We start from the raw sequence: 19145 nt of genomic DNA, 5'->3' as shown, positions 1-19145 counted from the left end.
TCACATCCTTCTCCATGGGTATTCTTACAGAGTTTGCTCAACATTCAATGGGATGTACCTCCCAAAGTTATTGACTTCTGGGAGAAATATATCAGGTAGGGCAAGAACAATAATATTGATGACGATTGAAAGAACATCCCCTCATCGGGTAATAGACGATTTGGAAAGAAATGAACATAAGAACTTTTCAAAATAGGAGTTATAGCACCAAAAAATTAAAAGGGTTTATGCTCCATGCGTTTGCTACTCTATTTGAAAGAGAGGTTTTGTATATGATGAATTTTTTTAAACCTTATCGGCATCTAACCCCTTGTTTTGTTCTGTTTTTCTTTTCCCTCTCCAATTGTCTTCTATTGAACGTTTCTTGCGGTCTTCTATTTAATTAAAGTTGACATTTAAAAAAAATATAATTTTAAATATTATTGACCACTAAAATATCTATTATAAATCTTAAAAAAAATATACATAAAACTAACTACTTAAATAATCTTAAATAGTGATTCTAAGATTTTATAATAGAAAAAATATTGAACTAATTTTACAAAATTATAAATAAAGTTAAAAGACCTAAGTTATAATTAGATTTTGATATTTTATACGCAGCTCTTTTTTATTAGTATTGCCAAATAATACAAGTGCTCGATGATTTCATTTTTTATGAGTTTTCTTAAAATAAATATAATAAGATATACATTTCATTATTTTATTGAGAAAATATTATGTAATTTTAATGAAAAAAAAATATTATGTATTTATAATATTATCATATATTAGTTATTTAATTTGAAGTTATATTTCAACATTTTTATTTTTAACATTACCATATATTCATTTATTACATATATTCATTTATTACTTAAAATGTCAATAATCTGTCGAGAGTCTATAAAGTTATTTTCCTTGAATACTATTCAGGTCAATCAATTAAGTCTTAAATTTTATATGCATATCATTCCTAATAATAATGCATGGAAAGAAAAACAGTCGACATGGTTGTTGGATGCCTCTTAAAGCTTATTAGTGTTACTTTGAGTTTAATCTCGAGTTATCCATCCATCCATTTATACATTATTCAGATCATTAATCAAAATAACCTTTTACCCAATAACACTATTCAATAAGTTATACCCAACAAAATTATTAAAACAGAAATCCAAGTAGCTTAGCACATAATCCAAAAGATGAGAGAAACTGTCTGTTGTAAGTCTCTATCTAGCACACAAAAGAACAATTCTTGACAAACAAACAAACACTTCTCAATTGAACAAGTACAGCGTTGTATCAGCAACAGCTACAAACAACGCAGACCTATCTATCAAGAATATCAGTAAATGATTAACTCCTCCTCAGTTCTTACCCGGGCAACAATTGCACCACATATGTGGGTGTTGTGCTCATCGCTTCCTTCGCTTAGGCTCTACCTACAAACCATTAACAAATTCATTTACTGAATCAGATCCTCTAACTCAATTGTTTCACCTTATGATGTTAGGCCTTGTTTGATGTGGGGTTATTTCAAAGTAATAGATTTTTACATTTGAAAAAACAAAACCGTGTTTAATGAGTCAAATGACCAGATATTATAAAGATATGATTGGTGATAAAATATTAGATTATAACCCATATCAAACAAAGCCTTAGTCTTTTGTTTGCCTTCTTAAATAGTCTTTGTGTGGAAGATGTCTATTAGATAAGATTTTCAGAAGATAGATGTAAAACTGAGGAGCAAACAATGCTTACCTTAGCCTCCACAGGTGGAGACACTTGAAATGAGTTTAATGATCTCTTGGTATCATCATCAGATGAACAGTCACTGCACAGAAAGTGCTCCAGTTTCTTTGCCTCATCAACAGACATTTCCATGCAAAAAGGATGAAACCTGCAGAAGATATATTTGTACAGACATACAAACAAGTAGAAGTCATGCTGACAGTTGCATTGGTGTATGAAACAATCAAATGAGATCAAATGCCAGATAACGAGCAAGTATATCAAAAAGTATGCTTATACTCTTGAATATTGACAGAATTAAGTGTCTCATTTTGGTTAATAGCCTTAGCAATAGCATACCCATTTCTTCATGGATTAGCATCCACTAGTATCAACAAAATACTGACTTATTTCACAAAAGTTGTTCATGTAGTTCATTTACCCATCCAAAGAAAAATCAATAAAATTGTAATGAAAAATATATATATTTTTTTTAAATGTTCATGCATACAATATGATATAAATGAGAGTTGTCAAAGCTCAATGATAAAAGCAGCAAGACAAACGAGTGAACCAAAGTGCCACCAAACAAAAAATTATGGGTAATCAATGGGAAAAACAGCAAAGAAACAATAAATAAATAAAATCATTTTTAATTGAAACTAGATTTTGACAATACTCAATGCAATTACTAATAGTTAATGTTATATAGCATATATATTGTCAAGAATCAGATATGGAAAGTGATAAAATCTCCTAATTTACATAATTCATAATTTAAATAATCTTTATTTTATGTTATTTTCATTAACAATCATCCCTCAAGTTGGAGCAAATACATCAATCTTGCTAACTTGTTACAATGTTTTCTCTATTTCGTTTTGCAGCAAGTCCTTTTTGTTATCATATCAGCAAGTTGTTCACTAATATAACAATTTCAATATTTACTTAATAAAGTGGCAATAATTTCAAAGTGGTTTGTGATATATCTTAAACTTGAAATTACATATATAATAGAAGTAGAATAAGAACGAAGAGAATATAAGATAACAATTGAATTGATAGAGGAGAGATAGAACCCTAACAACTAGGGTGAATACAATGGGAGAGAATGAAGAAGATAGAGAGAAGTTGATTTTGAGAAATTTCTCAAATAATGTCTTGTGTGTTTTCTGCATATCAGTATCTCTTTCTTATATAGCCTCCACCTACCATAATCAATTCATCTGTAGATTATATTATCTTCCTTATATATACTCTCCGGCTGTCATAATCAATTTCCCGTCAATCTCACATTTTTGGCTAATACCTTATTAATAATTATTTATTTCCATATAAATAATTATTTATTCTCAATCAAAATTAACTATTCCATATTTTGGCTAACTACCTTATTAATAACGGGTATGTCTATCTGTCAACTTATTTTAGGGTTAAAAAACCTAACCCTAATAATCCCTCGTAACATTAGTCTCCCCTTCAACATTTGTTCGACCACGAACAACACAATTAAAAGAAGAAGACTTATTACAACAAACCCAAGTTTTGGAAATTCAGGTTCCAACCAAGATTAATTCTCCTACGTAGACAATAAGCGAAGTTTTAGCTGATACTCCCAAGTATCTGGTGACTCTTCAAACCACACAAATTGTCTCAAAATATTTCTCAACTGTAAGGCATAAGAAAAATTATAGAACTCTGCATCCGGTGATCTTCAAACCATAATAAGTATTTGCATCTCATCCATGTTTTATGCCATAAAACTTTCTGAAAGCAAGATCCAACATCTTGAGGTTTCTCGAACCACAAAGTCTCGACCAAGTATGCTTGAGAAATGGGATCAAATGACAACATCCTATCTTCAAGGCCCAAAACATCTTCAAATATTTCTTTAAAATTTAATTCTCTCAAGTCAACCCAATAATGATTATCTTTTTCAACGTAGGTTGACTTCGGATTCTCTCTGTCATCGTACACTTGGGAGACATGCAAATAAATAATCGAAAACTTGAATTATCGTAGATTTCTTCATCGAGACCGAGATTGTCCTGTTTTATATCATGAGTATTTAAAGTCTCCATTTTTTTCCATAACAAAAGTCGTCAACAGGAGGTGCGTCTTCCACTTTAGAACAATCGTCATCAAAAAAGGTTTCGTCTTTGTTTAGAGCCGAATATGTCAATGGGGAAGGCGTCGATTGTGAATGTGTCAATGTGGAATGTGTCGATTGTCCAACATCTTCTACAGGTTGCTTGTCATCTTCCAGTAATTCATCGAATTCAACTTTCAATTTTTGACGATCGTTTTCCCACTTTTGCCTTGTTATTTCTTTATCGGCTTTTTGATTATGTCTTTCAATTTCATCAGCGATCCTCCATTATTTTAACAAGTCGGTTATTTGTTGACATTGTTCCGCGATTATCTTCCACGGTTATGGAAGCACTTTCTTCTGTATATGTCGTGGATCGTCCCTTGCACATGACCCAAACTCACGTTGCTATAGTTGTTTTAGTTCTCTCCACGTCAATCCTCTGCTCAGAGTTTGCATGACCACGTGTTCCCTAAGCCATCGTAGTGCCTTTTCCTTCATGTGACTTGTCACAAGATAAACCTCGTCTTCTTCAAACGTGTCGTTAACTCGAAAAAATCTTTCTACCTCATAAATTCAATCTTCGACATCTTTAACATTTTTTCCAAAGAATTTTGGAAAATTCATTTTGACAACTCACAACACTTTATTCATTAATGCGTCTGACTATGTTTAAGGCTTTCATTCAGCTACCCATCGATACGTGTTTCCACCATATTGTCAAGAACGTCGCTCTGATACCAATGATATATCTTAAACTTGAAATTACATAAATAATAGAAGTAGAATAAGAACGAAGAGAATATAAGATAACAATTGAATTGATAGATGAGAGATAGAACCCTATAACTAGGGTGAATACAATGGGAGACAATGAAAAAGATAGAGAGAAGTTGATCTTGAGAAATTTCTCAAATAATGACTTGTGTGTTTTATGCAGATCATGATCTCTTTCTTATATAGCTTCCACACACCATAATCAATTCATCAGAATGTAGATTATATTATCTTCCTTATATATACTCTCCGGCTGTCATTATCAATTTTCCGTCAATCTCACATTTTTTACTAATACCTTATTAATAATTATTTATTTCCATATAAATAATTATTTATTCTTAATCAAAATTAACTATTCTATATTTTGACTAACTGCCTTATTAATAACGGTTATGTCTATCCGTCAACTTATTTTAGGGTTAAAAAACATAACCCTAATAATCCCTCGTAACATTTTGTTCTTTTCATAGCAATAGAATCAATGAGATTGACTATAGAGGCCGTGTTATCTTCCTAAATTAAAAAAGTAAAAAAAATAAAAGATAGAATCAATAACATATCCACTAAGATAACTCAAGTGAAAAGAGTCTTGAATAAGAAACCAAAGGTCTTAAGTTTGATTCTCGCTAAAAAGTTGGAAGGCATAATTGTGGAGAATTGTGCTAGCTTCCTCATTTGCTTCAACACTCAAAGATGGCCAATTTATTTTTTTTGGGAAAAAAAGATGCCCAATTGGCATTACACAAATTATGTAATTCTTGATGGGCTTGCTTTTGTATAGTATTCATTTACCAGGTGCCTCTTTCTAATATTTGAATATATATATATATATATATATATATATATATATATATATATATATATATATATAATCTAACTTACCTACCAACATCCTACATTGTTCTTGATAGTCTTAATCACCATTGTCAATCCTTAACTTTACATTAGGAACCATATGAGCTTCACATGGTTTGGATTCCAACAATCCAGCTTTCATAGGAAGGATCTAAAACAAACTTTCGGAAAGATAAAAATATTCATCTTTTGTTACGAGACACTTCAATTCCTAAGAAATATCATAAATTTCCCAGATCCTTAGTTTCAAACTTCTCTTGAAGAATTAACTTGAAGCTTGTAACATGAGTATCAAACACTAATGGTTGCTCCATATATCAAATCATCATGTAAAATACATTAGTGACATCTAATTGATGAAGATGCCTAGGATATGAGTAGTGGTGCGATGACAAAACATGGATGAACAAGGCGACAAGGACCTACACCTCTTTCATGGGTCAAAAGAAATGAATAGACTATTATACAATTAGAACCATGACAGAATGACCTCCCGCTTGAACCAACACACCTCTGAAATCATTTGAGAACAGAAACAGTTGGTCAACACCCTTTGAATTGAGATGGAGAGAACCACGACTCTACCTTGTCAACCTCTTCAGGATTGACACAACAATGTGTGCGGGTGAGAACTAGAAACCCTAAACCCTATATATAGTTGAAACTGTATTTTGGAGAATACCATGCCATTTATAATTGATAATGCCACATATATATTGTTACAAATAAACAAAACATTAAAAGAAATAAAATCTCCAAATTTAGATAATTCTTAATAATAATAGTCTAAATCATCTTTATTTTTATGTATCCTTCAATAAAACAATGATAAGATTGCTAGGATATTATGCAGTGTTGTGACAAAATAGAAAAGAAGAGAGCACTGATTTTGATGTGCTAAGCAACCAATTGAACATATGTCTCATGTCCTTACAAAAAAACTCAATTTTTCCATATCATTTATCTAGTGGAATGCTAGCAAACACTATTAAAACAAGGAAATAATTATATTGCCAAAACAAAGGAAGAAGGCTTACCAGTCCTTACAGCCCTCACACTGAACCATAAGATCATCAGGGTTATATGGCATCTCACATTTGCAATACCTTGATGAAACACAAAAAGATCACACATAATTCAGAAAACATCAATCATATTATGCAAAAGTTCTCTCAAGTATGAAGAATATACTCACACAGCAACTCTATCTGGAGTGAACCCTCCAGTAGCAGCCTTGTACTCAAATCGACAGAAATAATCTTCAGAGCCAACATTTTCAAGCTTAGTATAATTCTTAAAGGAGTGAACAATACACTTCCCTTCTATTGTATGAGCACTCTGGAAATCATAGTGATCCGACAAGAACAACTCTTTTGCCCCATGGAATTGTCGTCTACCTCCCATAGACTCTTCCGGCCTGTAATACCACCTCACACGGACTTTGATGTTGTTCCGATGATCCGCTTCTATCTTCTCCAGTCGAGCAACATACGGTGGCTTGTCAGAGTCGGAAGGTCGCATAAGCACGCAATCTCCAGCTGGAAAACACATCATTTCAAAGGATAAAATCAAAACACTTAGATGAATGAGCCTATGATTATGAATGTCGAAACATAATGAAATAAAAGAATTACGTCTGACGACTTTATTTGTCCCCTTGATGGTGTAAGAATCCAAGTCCTTCTTTCCTGGTTTGGTCTTGGCCATTAATGATCTTAGCTTAGTTACACGGAAAAGGAAAGTGAAGTGAATATAAGTAGACTAGTTAAACATAGATTCAGTGTAAGCTGGATTGAAGGATGGATGGATAATTAGGAAAAGTATCGAAGAAACCCTAGTTGGAGGGAAACGATGGCGGAGATAGCTAGAGTTTCTAGAAAGACAAAAATAAAAAGACGAGCACTTTAACCCGTTTCAGAATTTGAATTTAATAATTGATTTTAGCTTATACTTGTTTTTTTTAGAACGTTATATATATTTTATAGAAATACTGACTTTATTTTATTTTTAAATAGAGAAAAATAATAACACATCAAACATAAAAAACTGAGCATTATTTTTTCCCATAGAATAAGCATAGATAAGACTTTAATTAAAGAGTGTATGTCTAGAATAACAAATCCACTGCTTTATAAAGACAAAAATAAAATAAAAAAATCCTCATGCAAAGTAATGAAAGAAAGAAGTCTGGGACAATTTAGGGTTTCTGAAGAACTACAGAATTGGCAATGCCAGCCTCCTCGATGGTCTGATCTAGATTAGCAAGTTGTTTAGGAGGGAAACCGACAGTCTGAAGTTGGTAATTCCTAGCCCCGCCTGATCTGGATGCGTCAATGAAGGAACGAATGTCTCTAATGGTATGGCAATAATTGAAACGAGCAACCATTCGGGTTCCATCTGCCAACCTTAGCTGAATGGAAGTTGTTGGCAATGCATCGTTCAGAACCAAACCCATTGATGGAGGTGGAGCAACCGTAGGTGAAGGTGCAGCTGCAGCAGCAACAGCAACAGGCGGCACTGAACTGTCGATGACACCACCTAATGTTCTCCCTTGTCCTTGGAAAGAAACATGGCTCAGTCCTTGCCTTTCTGGAGCCTGCACAAGGAAAAAATATTTATGCAAAAATGAAACAAACCAAAAAATATGGTATTTTCAAACTAGCTCTGGTCTACCTAACTCACCGAATAATCTTGTTCCTTTCTCATTAGATTAACATGGACCGGAATCCTCCTATCAGCTGGCTCAAGTTCCTTTGGACAATCTGAGTTTTTGATGCTCTGCATGGAAGGAATACAAGAAAAAAATGTTTAGTTTTAAACCCAAGAAAGAGGAATAAGGATAAGAAGTAACTACCTCAAGGAAAACTGCATTAGCAGGGTCATCCAGCCTACGGAGTGGACCATCGTCCACAGTGAAGCCATTACTCCAAAAGATAATGGTGTGTGTGATAGCCTCAGGTGGCTGTGGAGCTCCTGGCACTGTTTCTCCCGAAAGAAGTCTACCTGTTCCTCTAAAACTTCTAGTGCTTGAAGATGAATGCTGGTGATTAGGCGGATCTGTAGCTCCTGCTTGTCTAGCTTGTTTGAAAATTGCCTCCACATCATTCAACTTTGAAGGATCTTGGACAAGCATCCCACTGCAAATATGATGACAGATATTCACATAACATTCATGAAGTGTATTAATTCAATTGAAGCTACAAAGAAATCTGCAGTAACGATTCCAGCAAAAAATCTGATTGAATAATGAGAATTCACACTAGCAAGTGATACTGTAACATGGAGCTGAACATACAAGCACTGAAATAACTTAAGAAAGAATGGATTAAAAGAAAAGCAAATCGAATGCTATCTGTCTTTTGGTAGATTACTCACTCTTCCAATACTTTCAATCAAAGTATAAGAAAGAATAGAATTAGGGTGAAGATACAGAACTTACATTTACAAACTAAAAAGATTGATAGGGAATGTGGATTCAGTAAGATTTCAAGGGTTTTGTTTAGGCTACAAAATTTCTTATACAATCCAAATCTATTTGACCTAGAAAAGAAAACTCCATGTATTGACACCATCTTCAATATCTATTTCCAAAAAAATCAAAGGATTTCAGTACACCTGAATCCAGCAGCACTTCAATTGAATCCACATTCACAAACTACCAGCTAAATTCAGAATGTCAATGAGTATTGAGTATATGATAATGCTATACTTCAAATTGAAACAAAACATTGATTCAAAGAAAAGTATTAAAAGTAAACAGTAATTCAAGAAATACCTTTTCTCTCCACCAGTGTAATACTCTTGCGGCTCATCAGAGTCACTATCAGATTCCAAGTTCGAAGGTCGACGGTTAAGATCAGAAAAGGTTCGAATTCCTCCAGTGCGGCTACCAGAAGGCTTGGTTGTTTGCCTCGATCGTAGACTGTAACCGGTAGTTGGAGCTCGGCGAGGTGCAGTAGGGGACGGCGATCGGGAGCGAGATGGAGAATCGGATGGGGAATGAGTAGGGGAGTAGGATGGTGATGAATTGACACGTGGATGCGGTAGTGGATTGGAAGGACGGGCGACAACACCAGGGGATGCAGTGACGGCGGCGGCCACATCGTCGATGTTTGAGGTTTCAAGAAAGGTGGAAACGGCGGAATCGAGATCGAACCTGTGGCTTTCCAAGAAGAAAGTAGCTTCTTCTCGTGAACAAGAAGTAATCTCACAGAAAGTGTTGATCAGATCGACATAGCTATCGGCCGGTTGCTTTTCTTCTTCAGCTTGCCCGTCCATCTTTGCTCTTCTTGCCGTTCTCTTCTCTTCTCTTCTCTCTCACCCACCGCTACGCTGCTATGGGGATATTTTTTCGACTGAATATTATTTGATAGATTTCTTCTTTATATAATACGTCGTCGTTTTCTAATGTGACCTTGGGCCGGTATTTGATTTATTAAGATTCTCCAATTTTGAATTTCTAACCAAATAAAAAAAAATATCCCTAAAATAACCAATTATTAAATAACTTAACAAAACCCAATAAAAAATTGTAATAGTAAAATTAATAACAGAATAATATTATTAGTTATAAATTAATCATATATTTCTAAAAAAACAATTATTATTAATATTTTTTTTATATAACTAATTTTTTTTTTTAGCACGAGGCACGATTCAACATTAATGACGGCACTGATTTATTAATTATATGTTTGTGTTGAAATAAATATTTATTATATCTACTGGTAATAATATTTATTAATCATATGTTCATTCGTGTCACTCGTGTTCATATTTTTCAGTTAAAAACCATAATCTCATTTACAGTCCTATAAATAACATTTAATTTTTCAATATAAGAGAACTTTCCCAGAAATATATTTTCTCTATTTCCTTCTGTCAAAACATTACAAGAAAAATAAGTTGACTATTAAAATATCATCAAAAGACACACAAATAAGTTAAATAAGATATTAGCATGACTTCAGGAAATCAATTGTGGCACATCAATGGCATGATCTTGAGATAGATAATTGATCCAATGCTTTGGTGAAATCAATATCAATATGTCTTTTTCTTTATTTTTAGGAAGGTAAATATTTTTTTTTTAAACGATATATGAAATATTAATCAACTAATATTTTTTAATATATAAATGTATTATAATAGTATTATTAATTATATATTATATTATTTATTTTACTTTTTCTATTTTTTATATTTATTCGACTCAATATTATTTTTTGATAGATTTCTTCTTTATATAATTTTACATAGTTATCTAATGTGGCCTTGGCAGGTATTTGATTTATTAAGATTCTCCAAATAATTTTAAATTCCTAAAAAAAATAAAAAATAATACTTAGTAAAAAATTTCCTGTAATAGTAAAATAAATAACAGAATAATATTATTAGTTATAAATTAATCATATATTTGTAAAAAAACAACATATTGTTAATATTTTTTTATAAGCCTAATTTTTTCGGAACTAGGCACGATTCAACATTATTGGCTGCACAAATTTATTAATCATATGTTTGTGTTGAAAAAAATATTTATTATTAGATACGTGTGTTCATATTTTTATGTTAAGAACAATAATCTCATTTATTATAAATAACATTTGGATTCTTTCAAGATAAGAGAACTTTTTTAGAAATATCTATTTTAGAACATAATTTATCAAGTGACTTTCCATTTATTTATGTCAAATCACTACCATAAAAATAAGTTGATCATTAAAATATCATCAAAAACTAAAAAAAAAAAATTAAACAAGAAGAGGTGCGAAAACATCCGGCATATCATTATCCAATGCTTTCGTGAAATCAATATCAACTGATCTTTTGCTCTTGTCATTGTTTGCCTTTATTTGCCTCAGGTAATTCATCTTCTTTGGATGCTTTTAGCTAAACCTATACAAAAATAAAATAAAATAATACTATATATTATAAAGAACACATCATAGAAACTGTGATTGTATTGCTCATGCCACAAAGTCTAAAGATTACCTAATTTTACCTTGACATAACAAAAACTAATAATTTTTAATATATAATAATAGTATTATTAATTATATATTATATTATTTAATTATTTTTTTCTTATCTTTTTTTTTATCTTTTTATATTAAATATATATTATATATATAACTTTTTATTTTATTTTTTTTCATAAAAAAAATATTTACAATTTAGGAATCACAAAACTTAAATTTACATTAGTTCTGACATTAGGTTGAGGCACGACAAAGGGGTAAAATAACTTATATTGCACAATATTCCAATTTTGAAGAGCCCAATATTTTTTCTAATTATTAGTTATTTATTTAAATAATATATATTATAAATCAATTAATATATTTTTTATATATTTTATTTATGTATATATTTTTTTTATTAAAATTATGATTACTATCATATTTTTTTACATTGTGATTCTGTGGCCTTAAGTTGCTTTATGAGGATAATTATTAGAGATGATAATGGGTGACCTAGATAACAAAACAATGTATTTACTATCCACTTTTTATTATACTTTGGAGATTTTGTTATTAACATTTTTGCTCCGTTTGATTTTAAAGAATTCATCTACTGTTATATTATTTTTTCTAAAAGGAATAAAAAAAATCACAAAATTATATAAACAATTTTTTTAATATTATATATATTGTAATATATTAAAAATCGTATTATTCTAAATAGATAAACTTAAAATTTTTACAAAATATGTATGATAAATAAATATATTAGTGATATTTTATATTTATTAGTGTTCGGGGCATAGATGAAATCGGGATAGAGTCGAGATTGGGGACACAAATATCATTCCCGATTAGCTAACAGTTAAACTGGAGAAAAACCAGTATCTAATGGGATCATTCATTCATATTAGAATCGGTTGAGGAGATTATAATTGTTATATTTAATTATTGGTAATTCTCTTCATTAAAGAAATAATGTGAATAAGTTGTTACAATATTTTTTGAACAAATAAAATAAAGTAAATAAATTAAAAAGTAAGTTACAATTATGTTACAATAACTTTTTAACCAATATAATAAACTAAATAAACTTTAAAATAGTTAAGTGGTTAAAAGTATAATATAATTATAAATAACTATATGAATAAACATACTAAAACTAACATTTTAAGTTTCATAATAATAAAACAAATGTTATTGGACAAGGAATGATGAAACACAAACAGTCTGATTATAAGTTTTTTTTTTAATATAATGGACCTGTTTAGAAGATTTGGAAAGTGAATTTGTGTTTGAATTTTTTTATTTAAGAATTATATTTTTTAAAATATTTTGTTGTGATATTAATTTAGATAAAATAATATTTTAATTATGTATATATTAATAAATTTATAAATATTTATTTGTTCAAACTAAATTATACTTTATTCTATATGTAAATATTATATTATTTATTAATTATTTTTTTATATATAATTTTAATTTTAATTTTTGAGAATTAATTCTTTATAAAAAAAAATTACTTTCATGTCTAATTTTTCTAAACAAGTCCATTATATTTAGATTGATTTGAAAGAGTTTGTATTATAAAATTATTATTTTTTAAAGAAAATAAAATATTTGAATTACTTTTTTATACAAAAATAAATTAAAAATATTTTAATTGATTAAATAATTAATGATAAGATAAAATATAAAGAAGCCCAAACAAATGAGTTAACTATGCATTATTTAAAAATAATATTTAATTATAATAAAATATAAAGGACGATATAATATATTATGAATATGGTTAATAACTTTGTTTTATTCTAGATTAAAGGGACGCGATTTCTGACATGAAAAGAGGAATCCTCGACAGAGAATGACAAAAGCTTCATCTAAAGCAACAACCTCAATCTTCAACTCAATGCTAGAGACTACTTCATCTATGGATTTCCAGAAATTAATGATTCATATATGTCCTGCTCCTCAGTTATCTGCTGGCTTCGCCGTTCTTCAACACGTGTTGCTTTCTCTACTCCTACAAATATCGATATCTCCCTCTTTATCTCTAATTCCTCGTCTGCCGCGCCGCCACCGCTGTCGAATCACCGCCGGTCAACGTCTCCATCTCTTCACACTCTTTCTTATGTTATCACGCATTTTTCTTCCTTGCATGTTTCTTATCTTTTCTGGAGTTACCCTCATCATCTCCCTGGTTACTGCACATTTGATGTTTGATTGATTGAGTTAGATTGGATTAGATTGTTGTTTTCATGTATTTGGCTTGCAAATGATTGATTTGACAGTGGTTCGAGTTGCTTCACAGCTTTGTTTGAATGGAGAAACAGAAGAATCGGAGACATGTATTTCCATTGACGCGTTTGCAGTTCGGGTAACAATGATTGCTTTTCCTATTCTTTCTTCTTTCTTTTCCCTTCTGAAATTTGAAGTATGAAACCTAAGCCAGTTAAATTGTATACTACTTTACTTCATAATAGACACCATTATTGGTGTAAGACATAGAATTATCCGAAAATACACAATTTGTTGACATATATGATCTTGTGCATAATGTATTATTTCAGGGATTTGCAGTCTTACCTTTCACATCTTAACCTTTTCCTGCCCCCTGAAAGTAAGAAGATCTATATTCTGGTGGACAACAGACCATGGTTGAGAAACCTTGGATTACAATCTGCACACTTATGGCAATTTATGGTCACTAAGGTTGCAAAAGCAAATAGTAATCAATAGTCACTGTTAGTTTTGTTTCAGAATCATTGTTTATTCTCTTGCATGTACAGTCCAGGTTATCCCCATTCGCCAACACTAAAACCAGGAAGGAGAGAAAGAACAGGATGAAGTCAACCTCCTCAGAACCAAATCCTCTTCAATTACCAAAAAGATTCAGACAATTGTCCTCTTTAATTGATGCTGCAACATTATCTAGAAAAAAGGCTCTACTGCCTGTAAAGAAATTAAAGAAGTCATTAATTTCGAATAGCAAGTTGGATAGAATATTGTACGGATTCATCGTCTTTGAAGTTGCTTGGAGTGATGTCCACGGTATCAACTATTTGAATGAACTTCAGGTACTTATGCCATCATAAGTAACAAGTGTTCTATAAATTGTTTTTTCCCCTCCCATAACGTGTCTTCAATCATCATCTTTCTCAGACCGATACAGCCCTAGCTATACAATCTAAATTTATGAGACGATGGGAATTTGATAGTATAGCTAAAGCTGCCAAATGCATTTCTTCATGGTTCTCTGGAACAGAACAGGAACAACAACTCCTCTTGGAACATCTGGAGTCAAGTCTAGGTAATTATACAATCTTGCACATGTTATCTCATTTAACTCTGGTTTTCTTTGTTGATTGCCTCTTATCTTCTAAGACTTTAATTTTTTGCATGTTGATAGTCTTGATTCATAGTTTTATCCTTATCTATTGATCATATCCCTGTGATGATGCATTACTATTGTTGCTCTTCATACCAATTTCAAGGTGAATCGAATAGTAAAATGAATTTGCAAGAAATCAAGCTTCTTGGATATGTGGTCGTATATGATTATTAATTTCATATAACCGGTTTATAGCTGTAGTGCTTTGGGTTAATGATGATGTGTCTTCCTTAAGTAAGTCCATGGTAAAAAACCAGAATGATCTTCGCTATGAATGTTCACTGTTTTCATCTCTTAGATAGCTTTAATCTCTGTTTCCCATTCCGTCCTTTTAGAACCTTCCTTTTCTGTTAGCATGTTAGACACGTCTTAAGATCATTTTTGAGATTGCTGATTTTGAAAACGAACTGAGTTCATTGGTGGTGTAAGGTTGTAAGCTGGAGCAAGTATAACACAAATGGTCATATCTTTGGCTGCCATTGAAGAGTCTAAGTTATTATAACAAGTTGAAGGGATTGAGATAACAAACTGCAAGAGGAGATGAGAAAGGAATGGCCTAAGCCCTTAAATGAGAAGTTTGGAGAACCCCATAGCCTATAGAATTAAGATGAGATATTAGACTTTGCCTTTCTGCTACAAATTCGATATAATCTAATTCTAACTTATCTAATCTTAACTACTTAGTGGACGTTATAGAATAGAACCATGAAATGGCCCATTGGCCTTATAGAATAGAATTATCACATGACAGTTATGCTATAAGCATGGTTAGTCCAAACTGGCTGTATAATGCTGTCCTAGAATGGTTGTACTAGGAGATCAGCTTTATGAAATGAGTAAATCTGACTGACATCGTATGTTCTATTGTACCTAGGCGAAGTTTTCTATGATGCTTCCGAAGGATTTACAAGAAATGGAAGGGGTGAAAATGATGATGAAAGCAATTGTTGTGAAAATATTTGTTATGGGGCACAATCTTCCCATAGTTCCAAAGTATATCCAGAGTTTATGGAAACAACCTTGTGTACACAGACTTCTCCCAGCCAAAGAAGAACAAGCATTAAATATGTTCATCCTGAAATATCAGGTGGTATGTATTTGGAAGAACCTTGTGACGAGCCAGTTCATTCACCAACAAGTGACTGTGAAGATGAGGTTGAAGCTATTCACTACAAGGATGTGTTGATTCTTTTCCGCTTCAATGACCCTGACCTCCCATTTGAATTAAGGAATATTATCTTATGTGATTTACGACTACTAACTCTGCTGGAATCTGGACTTCCATCTTGGGTTATTTTCTTTCAGTCATACCCTGTTTTTTCTCATCTCTACCGTCCATGGATGTGCCCTTTAGCCAGAGCTTTATACGTGTTTATTTCTGTTGTGACTGTGTTGATTGGGTTCTACGATTTATACAAAAACATCCCCGTTCTGAAGGCAACTGCGTCTCGTTTATGCGGGCCTCTTTTTAATTGGATTGAAAGGTGGGAAATGATATCGAGGATCAAGTACTTGGGTACAATGCTGTTTCTGCATAATTTTGAGAAGGCTGTTAAATGGGTCGTGTTGATGAGTCGTGCAACTAAGTCATTCATTTCCCTTTTTACAAAGCCAATGTCCGGGCCATTAATGGAGGGCTTTGAGTTACTCCTTCCTGTTTCGAATGCAATCACAGATATGATAGATGGAATCTTCTCAGTCACATGTTTGATCATAGGTTCCGCTTACAATCTAATGGAGACGCTTGTGGAGACCATGTTGTGTCCGGTTTGGTTTACTCAGTCAGTCGTGACGAATATTGGTAAGGGTGATTTGATATTTTGGTAATTTTTTTCATTCTAAAAGAGGGGTATGTTTTGTTTCTTAGTTCTTAATTTAATTGTTCTTTGGTGCAGTAATGTTCATGATATATCCTATATTCTGCATACTTTGGGAGATCGTATGTGCTCCAATACGCTTGACCATTGGATTGTTCAGCTTCATGACCAGTGTTTGTACTATCATCTATAATTCTGTTGGAGACGCATCCATGTTCATGAGTAACATGTTGAGCTTAGCTTCAGAGGCTGAGGCTACAATGACCACTTATGAAGCTTCCATATGGCGTTCGTTATGGAATGACCTCTTTTCAAAGGTCTAGAGAAAAATGCATTCCTTCATGATCTTACTAAAGTAATTACTAAATTTGAACAAATGTTACATTTTTCCATTCTTCTCTTTCACAGGTGTTTCGATCCAGCAGGAGCATTTTAAACGGTTTTGTTGCTTTTTTCTCAGCCTGCAACAGACACAGGCATAGGTACTATGTGTTATTTGGTTCGAGAAACTTTTACATTTATAACAAATGAAGCTGATTGATTGTTGTATGTGGCTTCAATCAATATCCATCCAATATTCTTTTGTTGTTTAGTCAAGTAGCGAGAATTTGCAGAATTAAAAGAGTGTTTTTTGCAGTATTTATAACCATGTCGTGAAGTTTACAAGGAGAATATTGCGTCAAATAAATCCACTATTGGATCGTAACCTCATTTCTGGGAGACAAAATACAGTAAGTAGTTGTTCCCATTAAATTGAGCTGTTTTGTGTGTGATATATTTGAATTTGGCAGTTGACTTTTTTTGCAGCCAATGACAGGTAGATTTGGAGCAAAACAGTCAAGCGAATGACATCAACAACCACTGGGGTAAATTGAACCATATAATATAATACAAATTTACATAGGAAAGTTGGGTCAAAGGTTGATTATTATTAGTCGGACGGTCCATCAAATAAGAACAATTTGATAAAAAAAATGGATGAACATCCTTGCATATTTTAAAGGATGTTTGGTCCTCTCCTGTAAATAATGCATATTCTTGAAACATTTATATATTTACTTTTTCTTCTCCCGCTTAAGCATTAGGAATTTGATACACTTATTCATTGTCTTAAATATCATCAAAGATAATTACAAAACTCGATTGCAATACCGCAATTTCAGTTGAGATTGGGGGCGAAAACCAGTCAATTTAAACAGGTTTCGGAATAAATTTATAGTGTGGCAAATATGAAAAGGATTTAACAGGTTCAGCACCATTTTTAGACAAGAACATATAATCAGATTGATCCTCCAGTCTGGTGCAGCATGGCATCAATTTCATCACCATCCTCCATCTCCAGCTGAAAAGGTATTGATTGCATTAGATCAATAATGTTATTAGAATCAGATCAATACAAGAAAAATGATTCATCATCATCAATCACCTCATCTGGAGTCTGTTCAGCTCGAAGACGACGTCCATCGAAAAGAAAGGCAATGGAATTGAGCTCAACTGACTGGCGATCACAGTAAGCATTCATGAGTTTCTTTAGTTGAGTGCTTCTCTTTATCCTGAAGAAAATTTCATTGCCATCCTACAATAATGAATTGCTTTGTTTTTATTCATTCAATTGGATTTTCAAATAATGCATATCAGAATTTTCAAATAAATCCAAATCAGAATGAAAGAGTGACAATTCCAACAGTGAGAATCAAATCAACAAAAGTGGAGTTTTAGTCCATGGATAACATTAAAGATGATTATGAAAAGAAAATCAATGAAAACCCTGGATTTCATTTGAATTATGAGGTTAGGATCAAGACCTGGCCTTTAACCTTCAGATTAATATGCTGATCATTGAGCTTCTTATCTTCCTCTGTCGGCTGCTGACTTGGAAACCCTGACATCTTTCTTTCTCCTCTCTTTCTCTCAAAATGAACTAGATATTGCAGCCCTAACAGCCAATTAGGTTATAAATTATTTTTTACGCAATATTAAATTTAATTATTTTTTTATTTAGGAAATTTATATGTTCGTATCTTTTAATTAATAAATAAATTATATTTTATTATAGATTTTTGGAAAAAAAAAATTATGATGTATTTTCTTTTCAACGGTCTTCTAAAAAACATACAACGGTAAAATCAATTAATTAATAGGAGATTGAAATATTAATTAAATATTTTTTAAGTTAAAATCCCGAGGAGGCATAGATAGATAGATAGTCGGCAAGGCATTGGGATGGAGACCCAACGGGCATAAAATGGGAAACGGTCGGACCCCACATTGGCGTGAGGGCCACGCGTAGAGCCGTAACGTAAAGTCATAATACTTTTATTTTCCCATTATTGTGCTACTGAATTGATCATTACTTTATCATCTTTTTCTTTTCTATTTTTCTTTTTTAAATATATAACCAAATATTACTTATATTTGAAAAATAATATTATTTTATTAATAATATTACAACTTTTTAAGGGTAATTATCTTCAAATACAAACAATCAAGGTTATTACAATTATATTGAGATTTTTTTAAAATTATTTATAAATGAA

General features: G+C 31.9%; 4 protein-coding genes across 6 annotated transcripts; 1 reads left to right on the top strand and 3 right to left on the bottom strand.

Annotated features, from left to right (window-relative positions):
- Positions 1-1027: 1027 nt before the first annotated feature.
- On the bottom strand, positions 1028-7339 carry LOC124938405 (chromatin remodeling protein EBS-like). Its single transcript, XM_047478840.1, has 5 exons — positions 7069-7339; positions 6630-6972; positions 6472-6540; positions 1741-1879; positions 1028-1421 (listed from the first exon to the last, which is right to left on the bottom strand). The coding sequence occupies exons 1-5, from the start codon at positions 7139-7141 to the stop codon at positions 1395-1397; spliced, it is 651 nt and encodes a 216-aa protein (XP_047334796.1). The 5' UTR covers positions 7142-7339; the 3' UTR covers positions 1028-1394.
- A 164-nt stretch (positions 7340-7503) lies between these two features.
- On the bottom strand, positions 7504-9777 carry LOC124939879 (plant UBX domain-containing protein 4-like). The gene is made up of 4 exons (XM_047480335.1): positions 9210-9777; positions 8289-8571; positions 8117-8212; positions 7504-8030 (listed from the first exon to the last, which is right to left on the bottom strand). The coding sequence occupies exons 1-4, from the start codon at positions 9710-9712 to the stop codon at positions 7632-7634; spliced, it is 1281 nt and encodes a 426-aa protein (XP_047336291.1). The 5' UTR covers positions 9713-9777; the 3' UTR covers positions 7504-7631.
- A 3480-nt stretch (positions 9778-13257) lies between these two features.
- On the top strand, positions 13258-17680 carry LOC124937917. 3 transcript variants are annotated; one of them, XM_047478249.1, is made up of 9 exons: positions 13258-13777; positions 13971-14112; positions 14190-14477; positions 14563-14710; positions 15666-16592; positions 16687-16925; positions 17017-17090; positions 17246-17339; positions 17416-17680. In XM_047478249.1, the coding sequence occupies exons 1-9, from the start codon at positions 13722-13724 to the stop codon at positions 17455-17457; spliced, it is 2010 nt and encodes a 669-aa protein (XP_047334205.1). In that variant the 5' UTR covers positions 13258-13721; the 3' UTR covers positions 17458-17680. The 3 variants fall into 3 exon arrangements, with proteins under 3 accessions (XP_047334205.1, XP_047334206.1, XP_047334207.1); XM_047478250.1 differs by having other exon boundaries at positions 17400-17680; XM_047478251.1 differs by lacking the exon at positions 13258-13777 and having other exon boundaries at positions 13976-14112; positions 14195-14477.
- Positions 17552-18538, bottom strand: LOC124937919 (small ubiquitin-related modifier 1-like). Its single transcript, XM_047478253.1, has 3 exons — positions 18414-18538; positions 18035-18184; positions 17552-17950 (listed from the first exon to the last, which is right to left on the bottom strand). Exons 1-3 carry the CDS (start codon positions 18495-18497, stop codon positions 17888-17890), a joined length of 297 nt encoding a protein of 98 aa, XP_047334209.1. The 5' UTR covers positions 18498-18538; the 3' UTR covers positions 17552-17887.
- Positions 18539-19145: the final 607 nt, after the last annotated feature.

This window comes from Impatiens glandulifera, chromosome 5 (genome assembly GCF_907164915.1).
Source record: "Impatiens glandulifera chromosome 5, dImpGla2.1, whole genome shotgun sequence".
NCBI lineage: Eukaryota > Viridiplantae > Streptophyta > Magnoliopsida > Ericales > Balsaminaceae > Impatiens > Impatiens glandulifera.
This window is presented reverse-complemented; position numbering and strand designations above follow the sequence as displayed.

Bases quoted from the DNA above. Each gene is read 5' to 3' on its own strand.
- LOC124938405 (XM_047478840.1), bottom strand. From the start codon at position 7,141: ATGGCCAAGACCAAACCAGGAAAGAAGGACTTGGATTCTTACACCATC. The intron at 6,541-6,629 runs GTGAGTATATTC...TGTTTCATCAAG, and splicing joins ACTCCAGATAGAGTTGCTGT to GTATTGCAAATGTGAGATGC. The intron at 1,422-1,740 runs GTAAGCATTGTT...AATGGTTTGTAG, and splicing joins CTCCACCTGTGGAGGCTAAG to GTAGAGCCTAAGCGAAGGAA.
- LOC124939879 (XM_047480335.1), bottom strand. From the start codon at position 9,712: ATGGACGGGCAAGCTGAAGAAGAAAAGCAACCGGCCGATAGCTATGTC. The intron at 8,213-8,288 runs GTAGTTACTTCT...CCTTCCATGCAG, and splicing joins CTAATGCAGTTTTCCTTGAG to AGCATCAAAAACTCAGATTG. The intron at 8,031-8,116 runs GTGAGTTAGGTA...TTCCTTGTGCAG, and splicing joins GAAAGGAACAAGATTATTCG to GCTCCAGAAAGGCAAGGACT.
- LOC124937917 (XM_047478249.1), top strand. From the start codon at position 13,722: ATGGAGAAACAGAAGAATCGGAGACATGTATTTCCATTGACGCGTTTG. The intron at 14,113-14,189 runs GTTGCAAAAGCA...TTGCATGTACAG, and splicing joins GGCAATTTATGGTCACTAAG to TCCAGGTTATCCCCATTCGC. The intron at 17,091-17,245 runs GTACTATGTGTT...TGTTTTTTGCAG, and splicing joins TGCAACAGACACAGGCATAG to TATTTATAACCATGTCGTGA.
- LOC124937919 (XM_047478253.1), bottom strand. From the start codon at position 18,497: ATGTCAGGGTTTCCAAGTCAGCAGCCGACAGAGGAAGATAAGAAGCTC. The intron at 18,185-18,413 runs GTCTTGATCCTA...TCATTATTGTAG, and splicing joins ATCTGAAGGTTAAAGGCCAG to GATGGCAATGAAATTTTCTT. The intron at 17,951-18,034 runs GTGATTGATGAT...ATACCTTTTCAG, and splicing joins CTGAACAGACTCCAGATGAG to CTGGAGATGGAGGATGGTGA.